The sequence below is a fragment of the Sinohyriopsis cumingii genome, chromosome 6 (genome assembly GCF_028554795.1).
Source record: "Sinohyriopsis cumingii isolate HCF-2022 chromosome 6, ASM2855479v2, whole genome shotgun sequence".
Classification (NCBI taxonomy): Eukaryota; Metazoa; Mollusca; class Bivalvia; order Unionida; family Unionidae; genus Sinohyriopsis; species Sinohyriopsis cumingii.
In genome coordinates, this window is record NC_142966.1 from 128,272,357 (window position 1) to 128,285,291 (window position 12,935).

Genomic DNA, 12,935 nt, shown 5'->3' on the forward strand with positions numbered 1-12,935 from the left:
AGCGTTGAACCAGTTCAGGACACAACCTTACTTGTCCACTTCTTTGGTCCTAAAGGACGAGACATTTTAAAGTATGAAGATTTCCACAGGTAAGTCAAGAATCATAAGTTAATATTTTTCAGAAATTAGCGAGAAATCAATTTTTAATCTCACCTGGTTTCAAAACCAAGCGAGCTTGTGGTATTTTCCTACATCAATCCATTGTCCATCCTTCAATAATTGCTTAATTTCTATCCAGAGGCTTTATTTTTCATCCAGATGTAAACAAATTCAGAATTAATTTTACTTAAGATCTTCATCAAGTTCTGTAATGTGCACATGCATACAAACCATTTGCATATAGGTTTTGCAAATGTACCACATGCATACAAATCATTTGCATGCAGGTCTTGCAGATATTCCACATGTATTCAAACCATTTGCATATAGGTTTTGCAAATGTACCAATATTGTTGATTTTATCTTGCATCTGATTGGCAGAGCTTGTCACCATTCAGGATTCCATATTTGTGGTCTTATTGTGATCAGAATCAGAATATATGTTGATATCTTTAGAATCTTGAACTCTTTAAATAATGAGCAAGATAAATGCATATTAATGAGGTGATCTTGAGTTTGTTCTCACTACTCTTCCTAAAGAACATGGAGGATTGCCAAGAAAGTGTACACACCCATTCATCCCAAGGTCTAGTTGGGCTACTAGTAAATCAAAAAGGCAGCTGAATGAATAACATTTTCATCTGATTATATAGGGTAGTCATCAGTATCCCTCTTGATATTTTGTCATATTGCTCTTCCTCAGTTTAAAGTCATATTGACCTTAGATCTTCTTGAGCGACTTCTGTCATTGACATCATTTTGAGTTAAAACAGATAATAAAATTCCATTTTTCCATAGCAACTATTATTACACTGGTCAACAGTGAAATCATTACTGACTTGAAAAGGCCCTAATCTGTAGTATTTTGGTGTGCCGAACACGAATATAACCGTGAAAAATTTGTATTGGCTCTCGTTTTGAAGATATTCATATACCTCATTTTCTATGTTTCACTGTGTAAATTTCTCCAGTAGGACTGCAGCAACATCCGGAATAATGATGTAACATTGCATAATACCATCATGCTCACATCATCCACAGTTGATTGCATCATTTTCTGATGCAATGCAATACTAATGCCATGCGGCTGCTGAAGTAAGTTGACGTCAGCAGTGTACTATACATGTGTAGGCCTATTATACTAATGCCAGGCGGCTGCTGAAGCTGACGTAAGCAGTGTACTATATAAAGCCTAATCAGATAGGTTCAGGATTTAAAATATTTTAGACGTTGTGCGAGACAGTTCAAGCTACTGTTACATAAAACTTATTATTTTATCCATTTACGTACAATAAAGAACAGTAATGCCTCGAAAGTGTGTTAATACCGCGGACAATTTTTGCTATATTTGTGGGGAAGTGACATTTGCCAACCAGAAGAAAAGTATCAATTCTCAAGTGAAGAAGGCATATCATCTTTACTTCGGATGCAAGGTTGGTGACCAAGACAAGCCTTGGGCTCCGCATATATGCTGTGCTACATGTACAACACAGCTTTCACAGTGGTTGAATTGCAAAAGGTCATCAATGCCGTTTGCAGTCCCAATGGTGTGGAGAGAGCCAAGCAACCACCTAAATGACTGTTACTTCTGCTTGGTTCCTCCTCTTTCCGGCGGAATAACGAAGCGAAAGAAGTCGAGAATAGTCTACCCAAACATTCCGTCTGCATTGAGACCAGTTCCACATGGTGAGGGACTTCCTATTCCAGAACCTCCAGCAGAATATTCTCTTGATTCATCTGACGAAGACAAAGGTGAGTCGACCTGTTCTTCTCCTGGTCCATCAGCATGCAGTGATCCAGATTTTCACTGTGGTGCATCATCAACCCCACACAGAATAACACAGGAAGAACTAAATGACCTGATTCGTGATTTGGACTTATCAAAGAACAAGGCAGAATTGCTAGGATCAAGACTCCAACAATGGAATCTTCTAGAAGATGTCACAATTACTGCATATCGAAAGCGCCACCAGCAATTGGAGCCTTTCTTCAGAAAGGAAAGTAATCTGATATTCTGTTCCGATATTGAGGGCCTCATGAATGCTTTAAAAATCACTCATGACCCACAAGAATGGAGACTATTTGTGGACTCTTCGAAACTGAGTCTCAAGGCTGTGCTTTTGCACAATGGAAACATTCTTCCATCTATTCCAGTAGCGTATGCTGTCCACATGAAAGAGACATACGATAACTTAAGGCAGCTACTGAATTCCATTGAGTATAACAAGTACAGCTGGCACCTCTGTGGTGATTTGAAGGTAGTTGCCCTTTTAATGGGACTGCAGCAAGGATTTACAAAATACATGTGTTTCTTATGCGAGTGGGATAGCCGAGCAAGGGAAATGCACTACATGAGGAAGGAATGGACTCACAGGCAGAATGTAGCCATTGGAGAGAAGAATATCCAACACCCAGCTCTGGTTGAGGCTCAGAAAATCTTGCTACCACCCCTTCACATCAAACTAGGTTTGATGAAGAACTTCGTGAAAGCCATTGACCGGACTTTGCCAGCATTCCGATACCTGCATGAAAAATTCCCTCGACTCAGCGAAGCAAAGATTAAAGAGGGAGTTTTTGTGGGTCCTCAGATTCGAGAGCTTTTCAAAGATGACCGGTTCAACAACTTGCTGGAAGGTGACGCGAAACAAGCATGGAATGCTTTTCGCCTAGTTTCTACAAACTTCCTCGGAAATGTTAGGGCAGAAAACTATAAGGAACTAGTAGAAGACATGTTGATGAAGTATAAGAAACTTGGCTGCAATATGTCTCTAAAGATTCACTTCCTTCATTCCCATTTGGATTTCTTTCCTAGCAACTGTGGTATTGTTAGTGATGAACACGGCGAACGTTTTCATCAAGATATCGCAACAATGGAACAAAGATACCAGGGAAAATGGTCCACTACAGTGCTGGCTGACTACTGCTGGACACTCCTCAGAGATGCTCCCGAACAGCTGTACAAGAGACAGGCGAAGAAATCTAAGATGTAGTCAATGACTTGATTTTTTATAGGTAGGCTATTACAGTTGACCTTTTACTATTGGAATGCATTTCGTTATGTAAACATTAATTTCTTGCAGATTACAAAAAAACTAGAGCCAATTTTGCAATTTGACTGTCATATTCTTGTTCAGCACATAATAACTGATAAGAATTGACTAATTTTATTTCAGTAACATGACTTTTGTAAAAATTTGTTGTCCAGTGTTATTGGATGAGTTAGAGCGTCCACCTCGGATGCAGGAGGTCGTGGGTTCGATCCCTGGCCAAGTCATACTAAAGACTTGCAAAAATGGTATAAACAGTTGCCTCGCTTGGTGCTCAGCATTAAGAGGTTAGTGTTAGGACTGGTCTGCCTGGTGTCAGAATAATGGGACTGGGACATCATGCTACATGTCTGCGGCATGATGCCCCAGTGCTAGACATCACTATAAACTGCAACATGGCAGACATCGTTGCGATATGACTGAAAAATTGTTAAAGCTACGTTAAAAATCCAAATCCCCCCACACACATTATTGGATGAATAAGTTCACAAGTCCCATTTTGTTTCCTTCCAGGTTTATGGAGAATTTGCAGAGTGAAGTGTTAGAACTTGAGTTCACAGAATTCTCAAAAGGAATGCAAACCATTTCTGAGGAAGACTTTGCACGAATCCTGCTCCGATACACGCTGTTGGACAAGAGTGAGATAGAGGCTTGCATCGATAGGGTGCGCACACGTATTCCACAAGCAGAGGTGAGGAAAATTTAATATTACATGATGCAATGTAAAATAAATTATTTAGTCACGTGGTAGTTTTGGGAATCAGCTGAAATTTCTAGACAGGTCATTGTTTTATCATAACTGGTCTAATATTCATTCAGATCAGTTGGATACATTTTCATTATTCTTTCATGGACATTGTCACTTTTATCTCACATGGCTGTAAGGTCAAGTGAGTTTACAGTATGAGCTTGCATCTTCTTTGTGTTTTCTGTAATTCATCCATCCATCAGGAATTGTTTGTTACCATTGTGGAGTCCATATTTCTCATCTAGTTTTTATTAAACTTGGCACATAATATGGGCCTTTATCATTGACATCTTGAACACGTTTGATAATGAGTGTGATCCATTCTTGATCTTGCAACTGATTGGCTAGACCTTTTACTTCAGGATGCCATATTTCTGATCAGAGTTTGATCAAACTTGAAAGATATATAGATTCCACTCCATAGTTGTTATATACTTCCAAATCAAGGACTGGTATAAGGTGAAGCTGTTTGTGTTTGCAGCAAGCCACAGTGGAGAGAAAGCTGACATACATCTATGCTACTTTCATATACTGCAGCTGAAGTAAATTTATATGTGGTATTAGGGGAATAATGCCCTGCCTAAAGCAGACAGCTGATCAAAATGGCTGCTTCCATGTGCTTGAGAAATGTACTTGAAACAATTCAAAGGACAATAACTTTGGCAGTTACTGAAATCAGGAAAACCAATTTTGCCTGAGTAAACATTACTAATTTGTGAAAGTGTAAAAAAACAAATTATATATTTTAAAAAAAGTTAATTTATAGAATATTCTGTTCTGATTTATAGCAAAATAACAGCATATCATATCCATGATAGTATTTTGAACATATATTAATTATCTTGAGATAAAGAAAAAAGTATATTTACGCTCAAAAGAAAATCACAGCTGCCCTCATACTGAAAATATTAAATGGCCAGTCCATTATAGTGGATGAATTTGTTATGTGTATGTTGATTGTTGTATAAGTTGCAATTCAGAAGCTGTAACTAAATTGGGATGATTAAGCTTACACTATTATTGGCACCCTGTGAAAGACATTGTGCTGACATTTTGAGAGATTATTGATAAAAGCAGATGTGTTGATAGTGTTTTGTAGGCACAAATTGATGACCTGATTAGATTATCGAGGTAGTATAGCAGTTATGCAGAGTTATCTGTGGCGTTCATGTTTTTTTCATCTGCAATTGAAACATGTTGTACAAACCTAAATTTAGTTGCATTAAAAGTTATTTCATAAAATTATCCTTTGCGCAACCTTTGCAGCATGTTATATTTCAAAAATCATTGTCATTTTTCAGCAAGCTTCTATGATTAATCTGAGTATCCATTCAGATTTTGTGTATTACAGCATAATATATGTAACAGAAATCAATGTTTATGAAATTTATTAGAACACTCTACTTAAAGTATTTTGCCACATGGTATTTTAAAGTATTTTGCAATATTTTATACCAAAGTATGTTTGCTATATGGTATACCAAAGTATTTGTCCCCATATGGTATATATTTGTGCTATATAGTATATGGTATACCAAAGTATTTGTCCCCATATGGTATGTATTTGTGCTATAAAATATATGGTATACCAAAGTATGTCCCCATATGGTATGTATTTGTGCTATAAAATATATGGTATACCAAAGTATGTCCCCATATAGTATGTATTTGTGCTATGTGGAAACCAACATATTTGTCCCCATATGGTATGTATTTTTGCTATGTGGAAACCAACATATTTGTCCCCATATGGTATGTATTTTTGCTATGTGGAAAACCAAAGTATTTGTCCCCATATGGTTTGTATTTGTGCTGTATAGTATACCAAAGTATTTGTCCCTATATGGTATGTATTTGTGCTGTATGGTATACCAATTTAAGTATTTGTCTCCATATGGTATGTATTTGTGCTGTATAGTATACCATTGTATTTGTCATCATTTGGTAAATATTAGTGATATATGGTATACCTAAGTATTTGTCCCCATATGGTATGTGTTTGTGCTTTATGGAAGATCAAAACATTTGTCCCCATGTGATTTTTATTTGTGCTGTATAGTATACCAATGTATTTGTCTCCATATGATATGTATTTGAGCTGTTTAGTATACCAAAGTATTTGTCCCCATATGGTATGTATTTGTGATATATGGTATACCTAAGTATTTGTCCCCATATGGTATGTGTTTGTGCTTTATGGAAAATCAAAACATTTGTCCCCATATGATTTGTATTTGTGCTGTATAGTATACCAATGTATTTGTCCCAATATGATATGTATTTGTGCTATATTGTATGCCAAAGTATTATTGTCCATGTGTTTTTCCAAAGTATTTTTGCCCATATGTTATTCAATATATATTTACCATGTGGTGTACCAAAGTATTTTTCCTCATGTGGCATACCAGAGTATTTTTCCTCATGTGGCATACCAGAGTATTTTTCCTCATGTGGCATACCAGAGTATTTTTCATCACATGGTATTCCAAAGTATTTTTGCCATATAGTATACCACAGTGTTTTTGCATCTTGGTGTACCAAAATGTTTTTGCCATATGGTATGCCAAAGTATTTTTGCCATATAGTAAACCAAACTGTTTTTGCCATATGGTATACCAAAGTATTTTTGGCCGTATGGTACTCTAGGTGTCCAGTAAAAAAAATAAGCTAAAATTTTTGCCAATTCACTTTCAGAATAGGAGCAATTGTTCAGACCAGGTTTGTATACTGTACAATTTTCCCTATATGTCCACAGCTTATAGTAGTCAAACTCTGTCCAAATATGCTTCGGAATTCATTTTGGTGGGAACTTTTGTTATTAATCTGTAAATCTCTTTGTGAATTATCCTTTAGTAAAGTTTGTTCGATGTGCAGCTGCCAACTTCTCAGGAAGGTCTATGATCTTGACAGAATGTAAAATAGCGGTTTGGATCAGATTTAAAAAATGGGAGAGCTTCAAATCCATCGACAAATTCTTGTTGTTTGGTACTTTTTCATCAGCAGAAGTAATTGTGAGAACTTATTAATAAATTAGGTCATCTAACCATAAAATGAGATTACAGGTTCAAAAGTGAGTTTACAAGTTCTTATAAAAAAACTTGTTAAACGATTTGCATGTAAATTTAAAGCAAAGATTCTGTCAGTAAGGCTGTTCAAATTTGTGGTGCTGATTTGTTTTCTGATATGGCGACCATTACTAAAAATAGAAAAGTCTTGAAATAGCCTTTCCTCAAACACAACTACCCAGAATTTGACCAAATTTCATAGAAAGTGTGCTGTCATCGAAGTTTTAAAATTTCTTCATCTGATCCTAGTCTGCCATCAGATATGGCCACCATTGTTAAAAATAAAATGTGAGGTCAGAGGTCAGCAATGACAGAAGTGAAACAAAATGTTTTTAAATTTTATTTGACTGATTTGGGATTTGGGCAGTTCTGGTGAATGATATTACATGTATATTGATATAAGTGACTCCAGAACATGGAGGTTCTAGTCTTTGGAACTTTTGAGTATGCTTTTACGGTCATTTTAAATCATTATTTTAATGATGCATAAATAAATACATAATGAAAATGGCTGATGCATGGTGAGATACATGCTGCTGTTCATGGAGTGAGCAGGTTACATAATGTTCTTCTAGTGCAGGAGAATTAATGCCCACCTTGTTTAATTTGTGCCAGAACTCATTAAATATGGTTTGATGATGAGGGAAACCTCTCCTACTCAGGGAAGTAGATGTAATCTGTGGTGAATCCACAGTTTATATGAATTTACGTCTATATTAAGATTTATAGAGAAAAAACTGGAAAGGTCAGCAGAATGTCTGGAAAAATGGCTTCACAAGAATATACTGAGAAGCAATTTAAAAACCTTGTAATTGAAGCTACCATTAATTCTACCTGTGATCAAGTTTTAAAGAGTATCACTGATGACTCTTGAAGATGGTACAGGAGATTGGTGAATAGTTTTAGAGACTGAGAGATAGACTCTGTGAGTCATAGACAGAAAGTAAAAAATTGAGAAAGAGGCTCACCGGGGGGGAGAGATAGACTCTTTGAATCACAGACAGAAAGTAAAATATTGAGCGAGAGGCTCACCGGGGGGAGAGATAGACTCTTTGAGTCACAGACAGAAAGTATAAAATTGAGAAATAGGCTCACCGGGGAGAGAGAGAGAGAGACTCTTTGAGTCTCAGACAGAAAGTAAAAAATAGAGAGAGAGGCTCACCGGGGCGAGAGATAGACTCTTTGAGTCACAGAAAGAAAGTAAAAAATGAGCGAGAGGCTCACCAGGGGGAGTGATAGACTCTTTGAGTCACAGACAGAAAGTATAAAATTGAGAACTAGGCTCACCGGGGGGGAGAGAGAGACTCTTTGAGTCACAGACAGAAAGTAAAAAATTGAGAGAGAGGCTCACTGTAGTGGATCTTGTCTGCAGTGATGACTTGGGCACAAATGAGTCTCTTGCTAAACAGTTGCAGGTCCTTGCAAAAAGTAAATAACATAAGTCTGTTGAAATCTGAAATCTGTAACTATAGGGTTGACAACTTATTGAGAAACAAAGTAAAAGTGCAGGTACTAGAAACAGGTATTAGCTTTGCCCATAGCTTCAGACACATTGACATTGAAGTAGGAAAAAATTGGAAGCAGTTTCAAAAAAGCAAAAACCTAAAGGGATCTGAGATAGTAAACAAGATGTTATGAGACAAACATTTGCTTTTCATGACAAATGAAATTTGAGGATTGTTGTTAAACAAAAATTTATTTCAAATTGATAATGCAGTTCTTGTCTCCACAGCCTATTGATGTTGTTGAATAAACTTAAAACCATGCAGTACCATACACCTCTCCCTCGATAACTTGCCCCCTGATAACTCACAAACCCACTTATAATGCAGGGTCAGTCATGGATCCCACATCTTTAGATGAAAAATTACCAAAAATTTGACCCCTATTTGTTGAACATAAAGAGAATTGCAATCTAGATTGAACTCAAACCTTGATATTTTGCTCATTTTATCATTGAAAACGGTTGATGTAACCTGGAAATTGTAATCAGTATTATGAAATTATCAAGATTCTTGGTACACCATCAGTAACAGTATGCAATAAAATTTCAATCAATGAAATTGTCACTAACGCCTACTTGAGGCAGCACTTTAAATAAATTAAATAAGTTTTTTTCATCAAGTGAAAGCCATGTTTTAGTTATATCTTTATGTTGGGTTTAAGTGTAATGATCGTAAATACAATATGCCCTATTGTATTCAAAAATGTGAAATATGTTGATCTACCATAATAGCTATGTCCACAAGCATTTCTGTTAAAACCTAATTAAGTGTTGATACTGTTTCGATACCTAATTTGCGCAAGTATTTGTTGTAATATTGCAATGAATTAAAAGCTGACTTTCTTGTATTACCACGTTAATTATGTCTTTTGTATCAAATAAAGGAGGTGGACTAATTGAAAAGTTAAAAGGCATGCAAATCCAACCAGCATAAGAGCTTGACATCCCAGTCTAGTGGCAAGTCAACTCATTTCAAGCGATCAGTTACAATTGGTTTGGTTAGCATACTCATTCACCAAGATAACCAAGCAAAATGAATACTTGATGATGTAAAATTCTGTTTCTCAGATACTTTTTTATTTATTGTATTTCCTGAATTGGCACTCAGTGATTTACTCACAGATGAGAAGTTTCACTATTACTTGCAATGCAATCATGGCATCAATATTGTATTTGTTACAAGTCTAGGTTCTTACAAAAAGTAACAGAAAAAAAGAAGAAAACAAGCTTTGTAAAGTTTAACAAATTTATTTCCCAAGAATATCAAGTGAAAAATTAATCAAATCCAAAAATAATCCAAGAATTATAAAATAGAAGTCCTAGTAATTAAAAGTCCTGAATGAAACTGAGTTCGAATCCCAGTGGAATACAAAATGGAAGACGATGATGTCTGCTGTAACCTGTGAAGTGCTGCAGTCTCAAAAGTCTTTTGTTGAATCACAGAAAATATTATTCCTGTTTTGGAATTCTGTATAAATGTCTATAAATGTTCTTGTCCAAGAATTAATACAGAGCACCTGTATTTCCCGAGAAAAGAATCACTTGAATTCAGAATAATTTGAAGAAAATAAAATAATTAGCCCCAAACTGGACACATTATAAAACACTTTAACATCTCAAGTGTTAAGGCATGACTAACAATTCTTTCTCAATACATCAGTAATAAGTCTTAACTAAGATGCAAAACAGATTCCTGGATGGAGGTCATCCTTCTAGAAAGTATGTTTGTTACATGATAAATATCATGTAAGGCCTTGACATAACATAATAATTCTTAGTCTGAGTGAGAAAGAATAATAGATAAAATTTTTTATAAAAAGTTGTTTTTTAAAACTGTGACTGGTTCTGAATCAAAGTCAGAAACTAGATACATAGTTTCTGTTATTAGGTGTTTCCCAATGAAAATTTTAAAAAGTCAGGTCAAACAGAACTGAACTTAATTCTAAGAAAAATCAAGTCCAGTAAACAATATTACATTACAATAGCATCTAATGCAATAAAATAACAAAATCTAAACTAACAAACAAACAATTAAATTAAATCAAATATACATAATATAAATAAGAAACATTTTAAAAAATGACTTTCAATGATGAGGGCTATTTCACGAACTAAATGTTCAATTTTTAAAAATAAAAGGAATCTTGCTTGCCTGTGAATTTGACTCAATAACAGGAATCTTGCTTGCCTGTGAATATGACTCAATAACTAGTCTGGTTCTCTGCTTACTATGTGCCTTGCATTGCATGCCACAAGAGTAGAGAGCAGAGCAGGGAGCAGATGGATTAGAGAACAAGACTACTCAGCAACAACATAAATGCTTTTGTGTACGCATGAAGGTTGTTGAAACCAGTTGGAATAATGTTCTCTCAGCAGTTGGACATCTTGAAAATAAAGGTAACTTTTTTTTACATAAAAATGAATAACTTCGGTAGAAAAAGCTTTTTATTGATAAGTATTCCCAATGCGATTTTGAAACGAATATTCAGTCATTAAACAGACCAGTTTGCCCCACCTCCACCCTGCAGTTTTCTAAATGTCCAGTACGGATGGTATCATTTCATACTGCTATTGAGGTCCCTCGATAACTAGCGCCCTTGCTTGCAGTGTAGTTTATGTTTTTGGACCCCATGCGCATGAGTTACTGAGGGAGAGGTGTATTAGGCTAAAATAAGTACAAAATTTGAGGCAATTCCATATATACGTACGTGTGTGCATACAAACATGCATGCATACATACATACATACATACATACCTACCTACCGACTGACTGACAGTTTATACGAGCAACACTAATCCATTACCAAAAGTGGCAGCAAATGCTAAAAGTAGAAGAACTTTTCAACATTAAGATCTCAAAAACCACTGGAGAGAAATTACTTGATCAGGTTTTTGAAAGTATTTTGGTACAGAGAGCTTTCAGGTTGATGTATATCATGCAGATATGCCATTAAAATATGGGTACTGTTTCCAAAGACATAAAGACCACAAACTACTCAGCAGATTTTACCAAATAATAATAATAATAATAATGAGGACTTGGTATAGCGCCTAATCTTTAGAAGCTTTAGGCGCTTTACAACACTAGACAACACATATAAGATAAAAAACATATAATGATATGATTACAAAAACAAACACCATGAAATTGGAAAACATAAATAAAAATATTAAAAAAACATGCTGAGAATATTTAAGGTAGGAAACATTATTAGGTCTTTAAGTTTGTTCTTGCAGTCGAAATAAGTGAGCTTTGAGAGCACTCTTGAATGGGATCACTGTGTCTTTGTGTCTAAGTTCAGTGGGCAATTCATTCCACATTGCTGGGCCCTGGTATGCAAAAGAACGCTGTCTATATGACTTTGTTTTCATAGTGGGAATAATGAGTATACAATTGTCAGAAGAGAAGCATAAGTATCTTGCTGGTGTGTACACATGGGTGAGGTCGGATAGGTATGTTGGACTAGAGTCCGACAGTGAAACATAGCACAGAGAACAAGACAGAATTGAGTTATAATAGTCCAGTCTTGAAAGTACTAATGAACACATAAGTGTTTTAGTGGCATCAACTAAAAGATATTTGCGAATGGCCTCAGTTTTATCATCATTCATCTGCAGCTTGTTACATGTCATCCATGATTTCACATCAGAAGTGCACTTCTCTACACCTTGGATGGTAGCATCAACTTCAGTTGGGTGGCTAGATTTGTATATTTGGGTGTCATCAGCGTACAATTGGTGAGACACTGGATGATGATCTATGACACTTGAGAGCGACTGAGTGTACAGAATGAAGAGAACAGGTCCAATAACAGACCCTTGTGGAACGCCACAACATAGATCAGCTGGGTTGGAGTGTATTCCATTTGCAGATACAATTTGTGTCCTGTTGACCAAGTAGGAGTTGAACCACAGTAAGGCTGTATCATGAATGCCAATTACATGCTGGAGATGGTGAAGTAATATATCATGGTATATTGTGGCAAATGCTGCAGAAAAAACAAGGAGGGTGAGGACTGTAATCTTTCCGCTATCCAACGCAGAGAGAATGTCATTAACTACTTTTAGAAGAGCAGTTTCAGCACTGTGGCAACATTGCTAAAAAGACTGTTTGTTTGAATTCAGATGAGATACAAGCTGGGATAGAACAACCTTTTCTAAGATTTTTTATATGAATGGGAGATTAGAAACTGAGTGGTAGTTCTTTAAATCATTATGGTCTAGTGTTGGTTTCTTCAGCAGAGGCTTTACAATGGCAGTTTTGAAAATTGATGGGAATTCCCCTGATGAGAGAGAGGTATTAATAACATCAGTTAGTAAAGGCAATACTGGATCTAAGCACTCAGTCAGCAGTGATGTTGGAATTGGATCAAGTTCACATGACTTTGGTGTGCTCTTCATCAGGATTGTACGTATGAAATCCATAGAGACAGTTTCAAATGCTGCTAATGGTTGCCGCTCAAATTCTGCA

General features: G+C 35.9%; 1 protein-coding gene across 5 annotated transcripts in view; it reads left to right on the forward strand.

Annotated features, from left to right (window-relative positions):
* The window catches only part of LOC149797926 (calcium uptake protein 3, mitochondrial-like), a 236,337-nt gene that overhangs the window by 190,093 nt on the left and 33,309 nt on the right, over positions 1-12,935 (forward strand). For 4 of the 5 annotated variants that reach the window (XM_089962976.1, XM_089962978.1, XM_089962979.1 and 1 more), the window contains 3 exons: positions 1-89; positions 3,660-3,837; positions 6,589-6,612. In XM_089962976.1, the coding sequence (XP_089819102.1) occupies positions 1-89; positions 3,660-3,837; positions 6,589-6,612 (291 nt within the window). The remainder of the gene's footprint in view (positions 90-3,659; positions 3,838-6,588; positions 6,613-12,935) is intronic. The other variant, XM_089962977.1, reaches the window with a different exon arrangement.